We start from the raw sequence: 18,010 nt of genomic DNA, 5'->3' as shown, positions 1-18,010 counted from the left end.
ATATTTAGAGCGCCTGATGATGAAATGTAACGTCGAAACCGGTTGCCGATTACTTGATAAATTACATTTGACAGTAGTGTTGAAAATTGTAGCAAATTCTCTGTCATTTGCTCCACGGACAAGGGCACACATGGAGTGAAAGCATATAAAATCGCATTTCATTTTCGTGGAAGTAAATACATTTGAGGTGTTGGAAAAACATTTTCTTGAGCGAATCATTCGAATGAATGAATGACTACGACTTCTATTGCTTCGCTTGTTTAGTAACCTCTTTGACTCTTCCTTAACTCATCTTTGTGTTTAGTGTTTACGTATTTCGAAAATAAAAGCGTGCTTAGTTTTTCAAATGCTTCTAACCAGACAGTGAATAAGCTGGATGCACAAGTATGGAGTGTGAAACTCGTGACAGGTATGTAATACCTGTTATGATCGTATGATTATGTGCTGCAGTTGATTTACATGTTAACAATGTGTATATTCCGTAAGAACCTTTGATTTACAGCAGTAGCTCCGATGAACTGGAACACTCAGAGGATGAAACAGAAATACAAAAGGAGCTGATGGAAATGCTTGACACAGCTGAACTTTTAGACGACGAGAGATATTCCCCCTTAATGATTGAGGTATGTGCTTTTATATCAAAATTAATGTAAATTATTCGAAGTGTTTGCAAATTAATAACGAAACTAGTGTTGCCTACGAGACTCTAATATTTTGTTATGTAGGCACAACACCGTAGCGTTAGAAAGTTATACCTGAACAATCTGGTCATAATTACATTCATTTTTAAATCCAAAAATGGATACCATTGTATTTTCATTGTCACCATTTACTGTATAATGCAGAATCCTCAATTGGGAAGCGTACGATACATTATAGAGAACCATGGACATAGTTACAGTCATGTGACATCACATTGTCTGTTAGTCTGATTTCTTGCCTTAATTGAGGGAGTAACATCTGGCTGGAGTGTTTGTTGATGATTCCCACCAAAGTCTTGGTCATACTGACAGATCTGAGACAGATGAATTAATGTATGCAATATCAAAGCGCAAATATAGTTGTGATAATTCCGGGAGATTAATCTCATCTGTACAGAAAGCGTATAATCTGATCAGATAGTGTAACCTATGGGGAACTTGCTTCCGACACCACGTCGAATCGATCTGCCAAAATAATTACAAAACTTACTGACATCGGATGTTTGCTTTGTCCCTGTAACTTAATGATGTGGTGACATGTGATTCCATGAAAGTTTTAAAGAGAACTGAACACAGATATTTCTTTTGTGTTTCTTAGTTTTTGGAATGTGTGTTGTGACGGGCTGATCTGTAAGGTAACTTGAACTGTAGGATAAGGCCCTGGACTGGTTTGCAGCCAATAAGTTCATGTGCAATCCCGATAAAACCCAACAACCTTTACTGGGAATTTCAAAGTAGGCAATAAGTCAGTAAAACTGTAAGGTATTTAGATTGACTCATATGTCAATCACGTATGTGAAAAAATATCCCACGTGGCATACCTTATCGTGAAACTAAGGGAGGTAGTGAGCTTGGAGTACCTTAGGCTGACATACTTTGGGCTGTTCCAGTCACATATTTCATATGGTCAGATTATCTGGGCGCGCCCCCTCGCATCAAGAACATTTTGAAATTACGAAAAAAAGTCTTGTGCATAATATGTAAAAGAGGTCATAGGGAACACTACAGTCCTCTTTTTTCCAGACTTGGAGTACTGACAATTATAAATTTATACATTTGTTTGTCTGTACTCTGCCGGACAGAGTGGCAGAGCGGTTCTAGGCGCTACAGTCTGGAACTGCGCGACCGCTACGGTCGCGGGTTCGAATCCTGCCCCGGGCATGGACGTGTGTGATGTCCTTAGGTTAGTTAGGTTTAAGTAGTTCTAAGTTCTAGGGGACTGATGACCTCAGAAGTTAAGTCCCATAGTGCTCAGAGCCATTTTTTGTCTGTACTCTATATTAAAAATAGTATTTCAGAATTTATTATGAGAGGGGAAATGCATGAACACAACACCAGAGCTAAGGGTAATTTAGACATACGACGCCACAGATTACTTAGAACAGGATATTCTCACAAAGTAAACCCACTCAGAATGTTTAGTAAACTGCCAATTCAAGTTCATTCTATGGATACTTTTTTTAAATAAAGTGGTACAGCTAGCTGTCAGATCAGCATATTTTATGACACAAAAGAATTCTTTGAGATGCCTGGGGAGGATATTACCATTTAAAATTTTTCTGTAGTTAAACATATTATTGTGTGCTGTGGTTAAGTCGTGTGTAAGTACTTAGTGTATACAACTCACTATGTACAGAATATACTATGCAATACCATATAATATTATATTATAGTATAGTTTATTGCATTAACTTTAGAAACTGTCCTGGCGTAATTTGGTACACTGCCATGTGTAAAATGTATACTACAAAGTACTGACATTAGTTTATTATTATGTATGTACTACTACATCCTATATGACAAAGCCAGTATCATTGTAAACTGATCTACGGTGAATAAAATTCTTGATTCTAGGGTAGGTAAGAAAGTGAGTTTCAGTCTTAATTAGCAAAGCAAACAAATGTGACAATGAAATCATAGATGTGGTGACACATTGATCCGAAGCATAGCTTGAAGTCTAGGTCAGATTGATAAGTGACAGTCGGGTTATCAGCTGTTGAAATGCTATTGAAGGCTTCAGTTAGCTTAAGCCTTTTTTTTATATATATACAGCTGGTACATGACAGTAGTGGCATGTAAAAAAGGTAAATGCCAAACATATGGAAAATCTATTATAGTTTATTAATATGGGCCAAAACATAAACCTGTGCTTAATAGCTTGTTTGTCTTTGGAACAAAGTACATCAATAATTCTTCATATCAGGAATCCGACAGTTGATAGGTTGTGGAGGTATGTGGTGTTAGATGCCTATTCACAGGTATTGTAATCTGTGTAAGTAAAAGCCTGCTGATTGCTTATGTAGTGATGGCGCCCAGATTTGTTCCATAGAATTTACATCAGGTGAATTTGTTCGCCGAGACATCTTGAGTTCACGACAATGCTCCTCAAACCACTGTAGCATGGTTATGGCAGCATTTTAGGAGATGAGCAGTGATCTAGTGCAGCAAAACTGTGACTCATCTGAAGGGCCGGCACATTTCCGTTGATTGACAGTCAAATCCTGATGGTCCCGTGCTCACTACAGTCATAATTGACGATGTTGTTGGGTCGATATGTGAAAGCATAGGGGGTGGTGTGCTGCAGAGCTCCATGTTCAACAATGTGTAATGAACAGTATGCTCTGAAATACTTGTGCATGCACCAGCATTGTGCTCTTTTGGCAGAGATGCCACAGACCACCCTGTATCCTACTTTACAGAGCAGACAGCCTTGGAGCCCAATGTTCCGTGAATAGTCGAGAATGTCCGACCATTTAGCACCTAGTTTGTTTCACTGTCCTTCTACCTCCTTCTGTAGATGCTCACAACATTAGCATGTGAACTTGCAATCAGCTTTGTCATTTTCGAGATACTTGTTCACAGGCTCTGCATAATAATAATCTTCCCTTTGTCAAAGTCGCTTATCTCCATGGATTTCCCCATTTGCAGCCCGTATCTTCACTAGGATTATCCCCCGTACATGTCTGCTCAACTTACATACTTTCGCTACCACTTCACGTGGCCGTAATGCCACCAGGCGACATCAAACATCGCTGTGGGCTGTGGTCATGTTTTGGCTCATCAGTGTATATGCTGGCCCCTGTCCTTGTGCCTCCCATGTCACTCATTCTACACTCACACCATCCTCTCCTTACTCTCCATCTTCCTGTGTCCTACCTCCCCCTCCCAATCCAGTCTTCCACATCACTGTGCACCATACACAACTTCTCCCCTGCCTGCAGCAGGGTTAGCTTGCTTGGGCTGCAGTCCTATATCATCCACTTGTACCCCATCTCAATGAGTTGTCAGTCATCCTTCCCTCCCACCCTTCCTGCCTCCTTTCTCTCCCTGCGGACTCTGTCCACCAGTATCCCTTCTTTCCGCCCAAGCTACTGTGTAGTAGACCGGAACAGTATAGCTATACAGTTCTTTCAACTCTGAAGATGGATAGACGGATCTCATCTAAAAGTTAGCAACATTTATACATTGTAAAATACCGTAGCTCCAGTGAATATGGTAGCATTTTGTCAAGCAGTGACAGGCTATGCTGTTACATTGATTATGAATCATTGTAAGACGTGTTGCTATTACGTCTACATAAATGTGCCACAACCTACTGTGCATGACAAAGGGCACATTTTACCAATTTTATCATTTTCTTTTCTTGTTCCACTAGTGTACTGAGTTATGGAAAAAATGACTGTCCGTATGCCTCTGTACGTGTCCTAATCTTTCTTATCTTTTTATCACAATCCCTATCTGAGATATATGGTGGTGATATGCAGATAAAGTAGGAAGTAGCATTTGTTCAGAAGTAGTGTGTGGAAAGAATATTGGGGTCAATGAAAGTGTCCAGTTCCACCCATCTGCTGTGACCCATGATGTAATGGTGTTGTGGTGTGTGAGGTCACTGCAGCACAGAGTTTTTGGTTGTTTGTTTGCAGATGTTGTTTTGTTCGGTGGGTCTCTCTGGTGGTGTATTTGTGTATACTTAGTGTAATGTGTTGTATTGGGTTCATTTGAAGTTTGGTGTTAACAGTTGCAACATCACTGTGAGTGTACATAGTTTGTGGTGTTACATGGTTTGGAAGTGTTTTCAGTGAGTTATTAACAGTTTTTTGTTAGGCCATGCCGGCCGCTGTGGTCAAGCGGTTCTAGGCACTTCAGTCCGGAAACCGTGCGCCTGCTACGGCCGCAGGTTCGAATCTTGCCTCGGGCATGGATGTGTGTGATGTCCTTAGGTTAGTTAGGTTTAAGTAGTTCTAATTCTAGGGGACTGATGACCTCAGATGTTAAATCCTGTAGTGATTAGAGCCATTTGAACCATTTGTTAGGCCATATTGGTTTGGTGTTTGTTGTGCGGGAAGAAGTTTAATTTGTTGTATGGTTTCTGTTGGGTATGGACATGACAGTGAAATTTAATGGTGCATCATTGCGTGCCAAGATGGGTGATGACATGATGTCTATTATTAAATTTCTGCATTTATTTGTGCTGGTTGCAGTGCGTTAGGTGCAGCATTTGTGGTAATAATGAGGCTAATGGGAGTTCTATGTCTCGGACCAGGGACGCGTATATGTGGCAGTGTCACTGGGATAACATCTGGCAGTTGATTAGATGTGATACCTGGTTCAAGAAATGTAGGTTGGCCATGAGGGAGATTGTTTTGTTGACCTTTATAAAAACAAAGATGATGTGACTTACCAAACGAAAGTGCTGACAGGTTGATAGACACACAAATATACACAAAATTCAAGCTTTCGCAACCAATGGTTGCTTCATAAGGAAAGAGGGAAGGAGAGGGAAAGACGAAAGGATGTGGGTTTTAAGGGAGAGGGTAAGGAGTCATTCCAATCCCGGGAGCGGAAAGACTTACCTTAGGGGGGGGGGGGGGGAGGAGGGAAAGGACAGGTATACACTCGCACACACACCCATATCCAACCGCACATACACAGACACAAGCAGACATGAAGGGGAGAGGGGGGGGGGGAGGCTAAATCGGTCATAGGGATGAGGAAGAGGCACTCTTCCAACCTGCAGTCTCATTTAGATGAGTTTTGCTGACTGAAAAGTGTCGTTGGGGATTATTGTATTTTTCACGATTTTTTGAGGATTGTGAGTAAGATGTATAGGACGAGGGTGGTGAGTTTTTGGGGTTACGTTTGTGTGGCATTTGGGGGAGGGAGGTTGTGGGTATTGGTTGTGGAGTTAACGGGGCAGATTGTGGATGGGGTCGGGGAGAGGGGGGTGTTTTATAATTATATTCTAGAGGACCAGTTTGGTGGCAGTTTTTGTTGATTTGTAAGGTGTGCTTGATTTTGGTTTATTGTGTGTTTTATTTTTTATTTTTTTTATTATTATTATTATTTTTTTTTTGTTTGAAGGGGGGGTTGATGTGGGTGGTTTAGGGTTGGTTTGTGGGTGGTAGGTTGTGGGTGGTTTAGGAGGTTTTTGTTGTGTTTAGGGTGGCCAACCTAGATTGTATCGCCGGATTCTGTTGTCACTAAGCAATTTTTGTTTTGGCTTTACGTAATTATTATGTTTTGTGTATTAAGGTAGGTTGATTGCGTTTTAATTGATGTAGTAATGTCTGATTTTTGGTTTGTTGAGGTACTGGGCTTCTCGTTCTATTTTTCGTAGTTGTAAATGTTGGTTTTTTGGTATCAACAGTTGTGGTTCAGCTACATAGACCAAGGGAAATGTCAGATTCCTGCGGTTTTTGTTGGTGTTGTGGAATGCTGTAATTTTTTTTCCCTCGTGATATTGTTTTGGGATTGTGCTGCGTTTTTTCTTGTTGCTGTATATTTAGCTTGTCCTCGCCCGAAACCCCCAATTTCCCGCGATTGTCATGTTAGTTTCATTTTATTTTTGGAGTGAGGCGATATTGTATTACTTATGTGCTTTCGCATTATTTTGTGTGTGTACATAGTGACGTCATAGTTGCCATATTGGATATGCTGAAAGTAGGAGTTTCTACTGTATTGATGATCATGGGTCAAAGTAGATGGGTGGAATCGGATGCTTCTGTAATGCCAAATATTGTGTTAAGTAGTTTACTGTTCATCATTTAAATCCTCCTAACTGTTTTTTGTTGCTAATGATAATCAGTTTAACCTAAACTGTGATTTACATAGTCACAATCATAAGAGATGGAAAAGAGCCACCGTGGTACAACAATAGAGTTAGAAAACTGCTGCGGAAGCAAAAGGAACTTCACAGCAAACATAAACATAGCCATCGCCTTGCAGACAAACAAAAATTACGCGAAGCGAAATGTAATGTGAGGAGGGCCTTGCGAGAGGCGTTCAATGAATTCGAAAGTAAAGTTCTATGAACTGACTTGGCAGAAAATCCTAAGAAATTTTGGTCTTATGTCAAAGCGGTAGGTGGATCAAAACAAAATGTCCAGATACTCTGTGACCAAAATGGTACTGAAACAGAGGATGACAGACTAAAGGCCGAAATACTAAATGTCTTTTTCCAAAGCTGTTTCACAGAGGAAGACTGCACTGTAGTTCCTTCTCTAGATTGTCGCACAGATGACAAAATGATAGATATTGAAATACACGACAGACGGATAGAGAAACAATTAAAATTGCTCAAAAGAGGAAAGGCCGCTGGACTTGGTGGGATACCAGTTCGATTTTACACAGAGTAGGCAAAGGAACTTGCCCCCCTTCTTGCAGCGGTGTACCGTAGGTCTCTAGAAAAGCGTAGCGTTCCAAAGGATTGGAAAAGGGCACAGGTCACCCCCGCTTTCAGGAAGGGACGTCGAACAGATGTGCAGAACTATAGACCTATATCTCTAACGTCGATCAGTTGTAGAATTTTGGAACACGTATTATGTTAGAGTATAATGATTTTTCTGGAGAATAGAAATCTACTCTATAAAAATCAGCATGGGTTTCGAAAAAGACGATCGTGTGAAACCCAGCTCGCGATATTCGTCCACGAGACTCGGAGGGCCATAGACACGGGTAGATGCCGCGTTTCTTGACTTCTGCAAGGCGTTCAATACAGTTCCCCACAGTCATTTAATGAACAAAGTAAGAGCATATGGACTATCAGACCAATTGTGTGATTGGATTGAAGAGTTCCTAGATAACAGAACACAGCATGTCATTCTCAATGGAGAGAAGTCTTCCGAAGTAAGAGTGATTTCATGTGTGCTGCAGGGGAGTGTCGTAGGACCGTTGCTATTCACAATATACATAAATGACGTTGTGGATGACATCGTAAGTTCACTGAGGCTTTTTGCGGATGATGCTGTGGTATATCAAGAGGTTGTAACAGTGGAAAATTGTACTGAAATGCAGGAGGATCTGCAGCAAATTGACGCATGGTGCAGGGACTAGCACATTAAATCTCAATGTAGGCAAGTGTAATGTGCTGCGAATACATAGAATGAAAGATCCTTTATCGTCGGTAAAGGAGATGCCAGACTGAGATTTATTGGAATAATCCTAAGGAAATGCAATCCGAAAACAAAGGAAGTAGATTACAGTACGCTTGTTCACCCACTGCTTGAATACTGCTCAACAGTGTGGGATCCGTGCCAGATAGGGTTGATAGAAGATATAGAGAAGATCCAACAGAGAGCAGCGCACTGCGTTACAGGATCATTTAGTAATTGCGAAAGCGTTACGGAGATGATAGATAAACTCCAGTGGAAGACTCTGCAGGAGAGACGCTCAGTAGCTTGGTACAGGTTTTGTTGAAGTTTCGAGAACATACCTTCACTGAGGAGTCAAGCAGTATATTGCTCCCTCCTATGTATATCGCGCGAAGAGACCATGAGGGTAAAATCAGAGAGATTAGAACCCACACAGAGGCATACCTACAATCCTCCTTTCCACGAACAATACGAGACTGGAATAGAAGGGAGAACAGATAGAGGTACTCAAGGTACCCTCCGCCACACACCGTCAGGTGGCTTGCAGAGTATGGATGTAGATGTAGATGTAGATGTAGACAATAGGGGAGAGAGAGAGAGAGACAAATCATTTTCATGTAGACTTTGTCTTCTTTTCCAGGATTCAGAATGGACTTAAGAGGTCAATTCTAGTGTGCTGATTCCAATTCTTCACTTTGAGTCAGGATGTAATATGACGTGATGAGTTACAATGCAAAGCATGTAAGCGGCCTGTTATTAAATCTTATCTGTGATTGTCTTAGTAAATGGCATAAACTATACTGTTTATTCAGAGTATGTCCTGGCTTTCGAGGGTTAGGTTAGGCAGTAATCTAAAAGCACAACTTAAACTGCTGCAAATGAAATTGGTAGAAATCATTTTTATAAGTTCTATTTTCACAAATATTTGCCTGTTTTTTTTTCCCCAAATGTGGCACTATTTCTTTTAAGATTTATTTACTTATATTTTGCATTGCTGTGTCTACTTGACCTAAATAGCTCAATTTTAGTTGTCAATTCCATGTTTCATTATTTTTTATGATTTTTTTAGCCATACCTTGTTCCTGTGTCAGTTGGTTTGCTATATTGGGCCATTTCATATGAAATCAACCAACAACAAAATAAACTTGAACCTTGATATTTTATAATTTAGTAATTTTTTGTCATTTTGTTGTATTAAAATAAGACAGTCCAAAATTAGATTTTTTGGAAATTTTGTTTTGTGTTATTAATTTTTGTTATTAATTTTTAAAGTTTCCCGAAATTGTGTAATTTTTGCAGTGTTTGGAAACCTAAAAATGGCTAGTCTCGAAGTATTTGACATACAGACCTGCAACTTCGACAGTTTTATTTTGTTCATTAATGTCTCTAAGAATATGTGCTGCTTGACCAAATTCATGAAGATGCAAAATGTTCCCAAACAAATTGATAAGTTCTACAAATTTCAAAAACATGATTTTTAGTTTTTTAAAAAACACAATGTGTTATACACTATTTGTTAATCTGTGTGCCAAACGTCATGATGCTATTCCAAAGGGAACATGTGGAAATAATTTTATTTTACTGCTGTATGCAGTACCAAGTGTACCTTAAGTGCACTTGGGTTTGCAAGTTGGCCTATAAAAATATAGTTAAAGTGAAATGATTGAATATTAATTAAGCATACTTTGCTTTTTCATTTTAAAGTTTTACTAAACCATGCTGTCCAACAATTAACATAAGTAATTTAAGGGACGCAATGCCTTTTGCCATTTTATGTAACATTTAATATACAGTAATTGTGGTTTATAGTTGTGGATCAACAAAAAGGGAATAGAAATTTTCAATATGCGAGGGTAATCCCAAAAGTAAGGTCTCCTATTTTTTTTATAAGTACAGAACTCTGTTTGTGTGGCAGTTGGTCACACTGTTATGAAGAGTGCTTCACGCACTGTGTGTAAACATGCGCACGCCGCGCTGAGGCGCTCAGTCTTGGCATGGCAGCCGTTGAGAATGGAGCTCCCGTTGGATGTTACCGCCAAGTGCGAATTGCACGCAGTTATTCGGTTTTTGACCGCAAAGGGCACTGTGCTGATTGAAATCCATTGTCAGTTGACGGAAGTGTATGGTGAGTCGCGCATGAATGTAAAAATGTTGGTAAGTGGTGTAGAGCGTTTTCAGTCTGCCGGTAAAGTCATGACAACCATTTTTTGGGATCAGAAAGGGGTGTTGTTGGTCGACTTTATGCCCACTGGGACCACAATTAACGCTGACAGGTACTGTGAGACTCTGAAAAAACTCAAACGGGCAATTCAGAACCGGAGAAGAGGAATGTTGAGCAAGGACGTACACATTCTCCATGACAACACTCGCCCACACATCGCTCGGCAAACCGTTGCTCTCCTGCAACAGTTTCAGTGGAACATAATCACCCACCCACCGTATATTCCTGACTTGGCACCCAGTGACTCTCACCTGTTCCCCAGGTTAAAAGAACATTTGGCCGGAAAGCGATTCAGCTCCGACGATGAGGTGAAAGAAGAGGTTCGTAACTTTTTGAACAGCATGGCGGTGAGCTCGTATGACATAGTCATACAAAAACTGCCACAGTGTCTACAAAAATGCGTCGACAAAAAAGGTGATTATGTCGAAAAATAGCTAAATGTTCAATGTGTAAACTGATGTAAACCATTGTAGAAAAAACAGGTCTATGTACTTATAAAAAAATAGGAGACCTTACTTTTGGGATTACCCTCGTATAATGAAACAGAAACAATCACTTGTATTGACAGTAATTCACTCCAATAGAGCTTAGTTGTTGAGATAAAATTAGCAAAGCACTGGTGAAGGAAAGAGGACCAGGTTGCTGCATGCATGTGTAACTCATTAATTCCTTGGGCTCAGGTGATAAGGTGACAGAAAAATGCCAGTGTAATGATTTAAAATACTTAATCTTGAAAGGCACCTGTTGGAATATGGCAAGTACCAAGCACAGCCAACACAGTGGAATGAATATTGTACATGTTGTATCCCAACATGGTGTGCAGTTCAATGTTTTATTGGAAAAATCAAGCATTTTAAATAATCACACTGGCACATTTGTGCCAATGATCACCTGAGGATGTTCATATAGAAATATAGAATCAAACTGGTGGTGCAATAAATGTAACACACATAATTTTGATAGTTTTATACATTAGTAATTCAGAAATGAAAGTCCCAACAGAATTTTTAATTTAGGGTTTTTTATGAAAACTACTACAGTACTATAAATATTTAAAAAAAAATTATAAAAATCTGAGGTGTCAAGAACCTGGTCATTGGTAGATTTCACATGGACTTATTTTATTTTACTATTACTGTGTTTGTAAGATTCTTATGTTACACCTTAGTTTTCCCCACCCAGAACAGAGTTTTCCCATGGTTGTCATGTTTGTTTCTATAATAATAATAATAATAATAATAATAATAATAATAATATTGCATTTAGGAACTTTCGGGTAATTGAACATGTATCAATAATTACGGATTTCTGTAGTTGTATATATGTGTTTGGATGTAACTGTATTGCATTGATGTACTGGTGGATATTGTGTGGTATGACTCCTGTAGTTGATACTATAATTGGTATGATGTCAACTTTATCCTGATGCCACATGTCTTTGACTTCCTCAGCCAGTTGGATGTATTTTTCAATTTTTTCTCCTGTTTTCTTTTGTATATTATTATTATAATATATATTATTATATTATTATTATTATTATTATTATTATTATTTCTTTACTTTCTCAGACGTTAAGTCTGGTTGAGAATGGAAAGTGACGCGGACCTTGATCAAGCGTCACTTCCTATTAACTGTACGGTATGTGTTATATTGCATTTAGGAACTTTCGGGTAATTGAACATGTATCAATAATTACGGATTTCTGTAGTTGTATATATGTGTTTGGATGTAACTGTATTGCATTGATGTACTGGTGGATATTGTGTGGTATGACTCCTGTAGTTGATACTATAATTGGTATGATGTCAACTTTATCCTGATGCCACATGTCTTTGACTTCCTCAGCCAGTTGGATGTATTTTTCAATTTTTTCTCCTGTTTTCTTTTGTATATTTGTTGTATTGGGTATGGATATTTCGATTAGTTGTGTTAATTTCTTCTTTTTATTGGTGAGTATGATGTCAGGTTTGTTATGTGGCGTTGTTTTATCTGTTATAATGGTTCTGTTCCAGTATAATTTGTATTCATCATTCTCCAGTACATTTTGTGGTGCATACTTGTATGTAGGAACTTGTTTTAAAAGTTTGTTGTAAGGCAAGCTGTTGATGTATTATTTTTGCGACATTGTCATGTCTTCTGGGGTATTCTGTATTTGCTAGTATTGTACATCCGCTTGTGATGTGATCTACTGTTTCTATTTGTTGTTTACAAAGTCTGCATTTATCTGTTGTGGTATTGGGATCTTCAATAATATGCTTGCTGTAATACCTGGTGTTTATTGTTTGATCCTGTATTGCAATCATGAATCCTTCTGTCTCACTGTATATATTGCCTTTTCTTAGCCATGTGTTGGATGCGTCTTGATCGATGTGTGGCTGTGTTAGATGATACGGGTGCTTGCCATGAAGTGTTTTCTTTTTCCAATTTACTTTCTTCGTATCTGTTGATGTTATGTGGTCTAAAGGGTTGTAGAGGTGGTTATGAAATTGTAGTGGTGTAGCCGATGTATTTATATGAGTGATTGCTTTGTGTATTTTGCTAGTTTCTGCTCGTTCTATAAAGAATTTTCTTAAATTGTCTACCTGTCCATAATGTAGGTTTTTTATATCGATAAATCCCCTTCCTCCTTCCTTTCTGCTTAATGTGAATCTTTCTGTTGCTGAATGTATGTGATGTATTCTATATTTGTGGCATTGTGATCGTGTAAGTGTATTGAGTGCTTCTAGGTCTGTGTTACTCCATTTCACTACTCCAAATGAGTAGGTCAATATTGGTATGGCATAAGTATTTATAGCTTTGGTCTTGTTTCTTGCTGTCAATTCTGTTTTCAGTATTTTTGTTAGTCTTTGTCTATATTTTTCTTTTAGTTCTTCTTTAATATTTGTATTATCTATTCCTATTTTTTGTCTGTATCCTAGATATTTATAGGCATCCGTTTTTTCCATCGCTTCTATGCAGTCGCTGTGGTTATCCAATATGTAATCTTCTTGTTTAGTGTGTTTTCCCTTGACTATGCTATTTTTCTTACATTTGTCTGTTCCAAAAGCCATACTTATATCATTGCTGAATACTTCTGTTATCTTTAGTAATTGGTTGAGTTGTTGATTTGTTGCTGCGAGTAGTTTTAGATCATCCATGTATAGCAAATGTGTGATTTTGTGTGGGTATGTTCCAGTAATATTGTATCCATAATTTGTATTATTTAGCATGTTGGATAGTGGGTTCAGAGCAAGGCAGAACCAGAAAGGACTTAATGAGTCTCCTTGGTATATTCCACGCTTAATCTGTATTGGCTGTGATGTGATATTATTTGAATTTGTTTGGATATTAAGTGTGGTTTTCCAATTTTTCATTACTATGTTTAGGAACTGTATCAATTTAGGATCTACTTCGTATATTTCCAATATTTGTAGTAACCATGAGTGGGGTACACTATCAAAAGCTTTTTGGTAATCAATGTATGCGTAGTGTAGCGACCTTTGTTTAGTTTTAGCTTGATATGTCACCTCTGCATCTATTATCAGTTGCTCTTTACATCCTCGTGCTCCTTTGCAACAGCCTTTTTGTTCTTCATTTATAATTTTGTTGTGTGTTGTATGTGTCATTAATTTCTGTTTAATGATTGAAGTTAATATTTTGTATATTGTTGGTAGGCATGTTATGGGGCGATATTTAGCTGGGTTCGCTGTGTCTGCTTGATCTTTAGGTTTCAGATAAGTTATTCCATGTGTAAGTGTATCAGGGAATGTGTATGGGTCTGCAATGTAACTGTTAAATAATGTATATTCTGTCTGCTTGTCTGCTTGTGTCTGTGTATATGCGGATGGATATGTGTGTGTGTGCGAGTGTAACCCGTCCTTTTTTCCTCCTTTTTTCCCCCTAAGGTAAGTCTTTCCGCTCCCGGGATTGGAATGACTCCTTACCCTCTCCCTTAAAACCCACTTCCTTTCATCTTTCCCTCTCCTTCCCTCTTTCCTGACGAAGCAACCGTTTGTTGCGAAATCTAGAATTTTGTGTGTATGTTTGTGTTTGTTTGTGTGTCTATCTACCTGCCAGCGCTTTTGTTTGGTAAGTCTCATCACTTTCTTTCTTTTTAGATATGTTACATAATGTAGTTAGATGTGAATGTGTTGAGGTGAACTTCTTTAACCAGAAATTTGCTATTTTATCATTTCCAGCGGCTTTCCAATTGTGAGTAGAATTAATTGCTTGGGTGACTTCATGTTGCAAAATTATCACTTCAGGCATTTGTGGTATCATCTTGTATGTGTCTGTTTCTGCTTGTATCCACCGTGCATGCCTGTTATGTTGTACCGGGTTAGACCATATGTTGCTCCAGAAGTGTTCCATGTCTGTTATGTTTGGTGGATTGTTTATTTTAATGTGTGTGTTATCTATTGTCTGGTAAAATTTCTTTTGGTTTGTGTTGAATGTTTGGTTTTGTTTCCTTCTATTTTCACTTTTTTTTGTATCTTCTGAGTCGTTTGGCTAATGCTTGTAATTTCTGCTTCTTTTCGTCTAATTGCTCTGTCGCTTCTTGTTGTGAGATTTTACCTAACCTTTTTCGTTTTTTTTCCGAGATTTCATTTCTTATAAATTGTGTTAGCTGTCCGATGTCTTTTCTCAGTTTTTCTATTCTGATCTGTAGCCTGTGTTGCCATGCTGGTTTTGTGGGTTTCTTCTGTGTGTTGGTTGGTTCTGATCTCTGTCTAGTGTGTATATTTAGTGTAGTGAGTGCTCCTATATAAACCAGTAGTTGTAACTCTTCCATAGTTGTGTTTTCATTTATTTTGTTGTGTATGATTGTGTTGATAGTTTTTATTGTTGTTTCGACTTGTGGGTTATTTGGTGGTCTATGCAAGAATGGTCTTATGTCTGTATTTGTGTCTTTGTGTTCTATATATGTCAGCTGAAATTTTTCTTCTATATCTAACATGTGTGTCACTTCGTGTTCTATTTGTGCTTGTTCTGGTGGCTGTCTTAAGATTTCGTTTTTCTCTGATTGTTTAATTGGTGCGTGTTGTTCTTTGTTTGTTTGCTCTGGGATGTTTGAGTCCATTACTGTATTTTCTTCTTCTTCTGATTGCACATTATTTTGTTCCAGTATTTGTTGTACTTGTTGTTTGATGTTTTCTAATGCTGACTGGGGTATTCTGTTATTTTTGATTATTACACGGATCTGATCAGCTAGTCGTTGTTCTGTTAAAAATTTTAATTCTGGGTATCTGGTAATAAATGTTGTGTATACTTGTGATCTGTATCCAGTTGTGTTGGTTCCTAGGTTTGTTGCTTGGTAATAACAGAACATGAGGTGTCGATTAACTCCATCTGACCATCTCATCCTCTGTCTTTGTTTTCCTTCTAGGGTGGTTGCAGGAAGCATATCCTGCAAAACACCTCTATTTGGATTTAAATCATTTTCCAGTTGGCTAGCAGTGTCGTTACCATTGTGGGCGGGCATAGGGTTCAAGCGTCGTCCCCGACCATGACGGCGCTTATTATTATTATTATTATTATTATTATTATTATTATTATTATTATTATTATTATTAACAATTCCTGCAGTTCTATAATTCATCATTACATTTTGGAACCATGAAAACATTTACGAGTATTGGTTGGCATTTTGAAATGTTGTACATGCTGCATCTTTCCAATATGATATTAGTATTAGAGGTCAAAGCTTATGAGTCGAATTGCATACTGGAGTTTATCAGAGTTGTGTACTTTGGCAGTAAGATTAAGATACTCAGTTAGCTCCCGTCCAAAAAAAAAAAAAAAAAAAAAAAAAAAAAAAAAAAAAAAAAAAAAAAAAAAACACAAGGAATCCTTAATGATTCAAAACAAAATTAAAATGTTAACAGAATCTTCTGTCGGTTCTTGGTAGAACAACATTATAATAAGTAAAAAGCACCAGTTTTCTTTTGTTCTACAGTATTACTTTTATTGTGTTAACTGGTTTTCGGCTTACAAGGCCATCTTCACACATTTACTAGTATTGTCGCGAAAGAAGTGAATGACATTGGAAGAGAAGTTTATTTATTTATCGTATGGCAATACAGACACATAACAAAGAATCAGACAAATCACTAACATAACAAACGTTGATAATTGTAAACAAACATTACTAATATAACAAAGTTTAAGGATTACAAACAAACATAGTCTATTATATAGAGAAGTAACACATCTAGACTGAAGCAGAAACATACAGTAAGTAACATGTTTGACAGTGTGGTGGTAATGCAATGAAAAAGTAAAAAATTGAACAGTAAATAAATAAAAATGGAGTCGACAGGAAAAACTTAAACCCAAAATAGGAACAGCATGCCTACATAAGTTTCTATTAATAAACAAAACTAATAAAATAAAATAAGACAAGACTACATCAGGAGGTATAAAACGTCGAGAGTGATACACAAACCAATTAAAGTAAGATAAACAGAAATAAATAAATAAATGCAGGACAATGGAGGAGTTTGAGAGAACTTAGGGTAAATACAGTCTTTGAGAGTGTGGTGGTGCTGCGTTTTACCATTAACATTATATTCAAAACTGTGGCTATGTAACAGTCTGCATTAAATAAATGAACCAAGGAAAATATAAACAATATTTGATGAGACAACTACAAAAGGTGTTAAACATGGACAGTAATACAAGTACCAGATAAAAGAAAGCCTTAACAATTGAAACTACAGTCTATATGGAATACATAGACAACTTCAATAAAACAGAAGAACTTGATGAATACAGGAAAATGGGAATATGTAGGAAAAGACAGTTTGGGAAGTAATGAAAAACAGAGCTGATCACATGAAGCTTAGGAGAGGGGAAGTGTTGAGCTGTGTCTGGTCATTTAGGAATTGATCTGGACTGTGAGCTAGATGTTTGTTAATTTCCTGGGCTTCCAGCAGGTTGAGTTTATGACCTTTTTTTGCTAAGTGAAGTAAATGGGACACTGGCTGCTAGTTGTGACCCTCACTCAGTACATGCTCAGCAAAAGTGGAGTCAGAATTCTGCAACGTCCAGCTGCATTCATGTTCAGCCAGCCTAGTTGCTATGTCTCTACCTGACTGACCGATGTAAATTTTGTCACAATCAGGACAGGTGATTTTGTATACCCCACTGTTAGCTAATAACTGGATCTTATCTTTACTATTAAAAATACACTGGGCTGTTGTGCTCTTAACATAGTAGGAAAGCCTACACTTGCAGGCTTTCAGTGCTTTGGCTACAATCTGTGATACCTGACCTAGATATGGTAGTGTGCACCATTTCTTGCAGACAGTGGATGGGGAAGCAGGTGGGTTATGGAGGAGGGGTATAATTTTCCCATTTTTGTTTCCTGTGCAAGATATGGTCAATAAGCCATTGGCTTTATTGTATCTAACTTCTTTAAAATCATCTCTGAATATGGGGACCAGATATGAGGTGGTGTACCACTGAGTGGAAAGCTGCACGTTTGTGAGCTATGGGGTGTTTTGAGAAAGAAGGTATTACTGTCTCTCTAGTTGTAGTTTTTCTATAAATTTTTAAATAATGTGTGTGTGTGTGTACTGATGTCAATTGTTAGATCTAAGAAGTTCATCGATTTGTTGCCAATCTTCTTTGTGAACTGAATATTTTTATGTTGACTGTTCAGGTTTTTCAAAAATATGTTGAGTTGTCTTGTATTACCAGTCCACATACACAGGACATCATCTACATATCTAAACCAG

The 18,010-nt window shown here is 37.9% G+C and overlaps 1 protein-coding gene across 3 annotated transcripts in view; it reads left to right on the top strand.

Moving 5' to 3' along the window:
* Positions 1-281: 281 nt before the first annotated feature.
* LOC126210465 (uncharacterized) overlaps positions 282-18,010 on the top strand; it is an 87,831-nt gene continuing 70,102 nt past the window's right edge. Inside the window, exons 1-3 of one of the 3 annotated variants that reach the window (XM_049939700.1) lie at positions 393-409; positions 503-623; positions 8,712-8,812. In XM_049939700.1, coding sequence (XP_049795657.1) covers positions 8,792-8,812 — 21 coding nt within the window. In that variant the 5' untranslated portion in view covers positions 393-409; positions 503-623; positions 8,712-8,791. Of the gene's footprint in view, positions 410-502; positions 624-8,711; positions 8,813-18,010 lie in introns of all 3 variants that reach the window. The other 2 variants (XM_049939698.1, XM_049939699.1) reach the window with 2 other exon arrangements.

Source organism: Schistocerca nitens, chromosome 10 (assembly GCF_023898315.1).
Source record: "Schistocerca nitens isolate TAMUIC-IGC-003100 chromosome 10, iqSchNite1.1, whole genome shotgun sequence".
Taxonomy (NCBI): domain Eukaryota; kingdom Metazoa; phylum Arthropoda; class Insecta; order Orthoptera; family Acrididae; genus Schistocerca; species Schistocerca nitens.
This window is presented reverse-complemented; position numbering and strand designations above follow the sequence as displayed.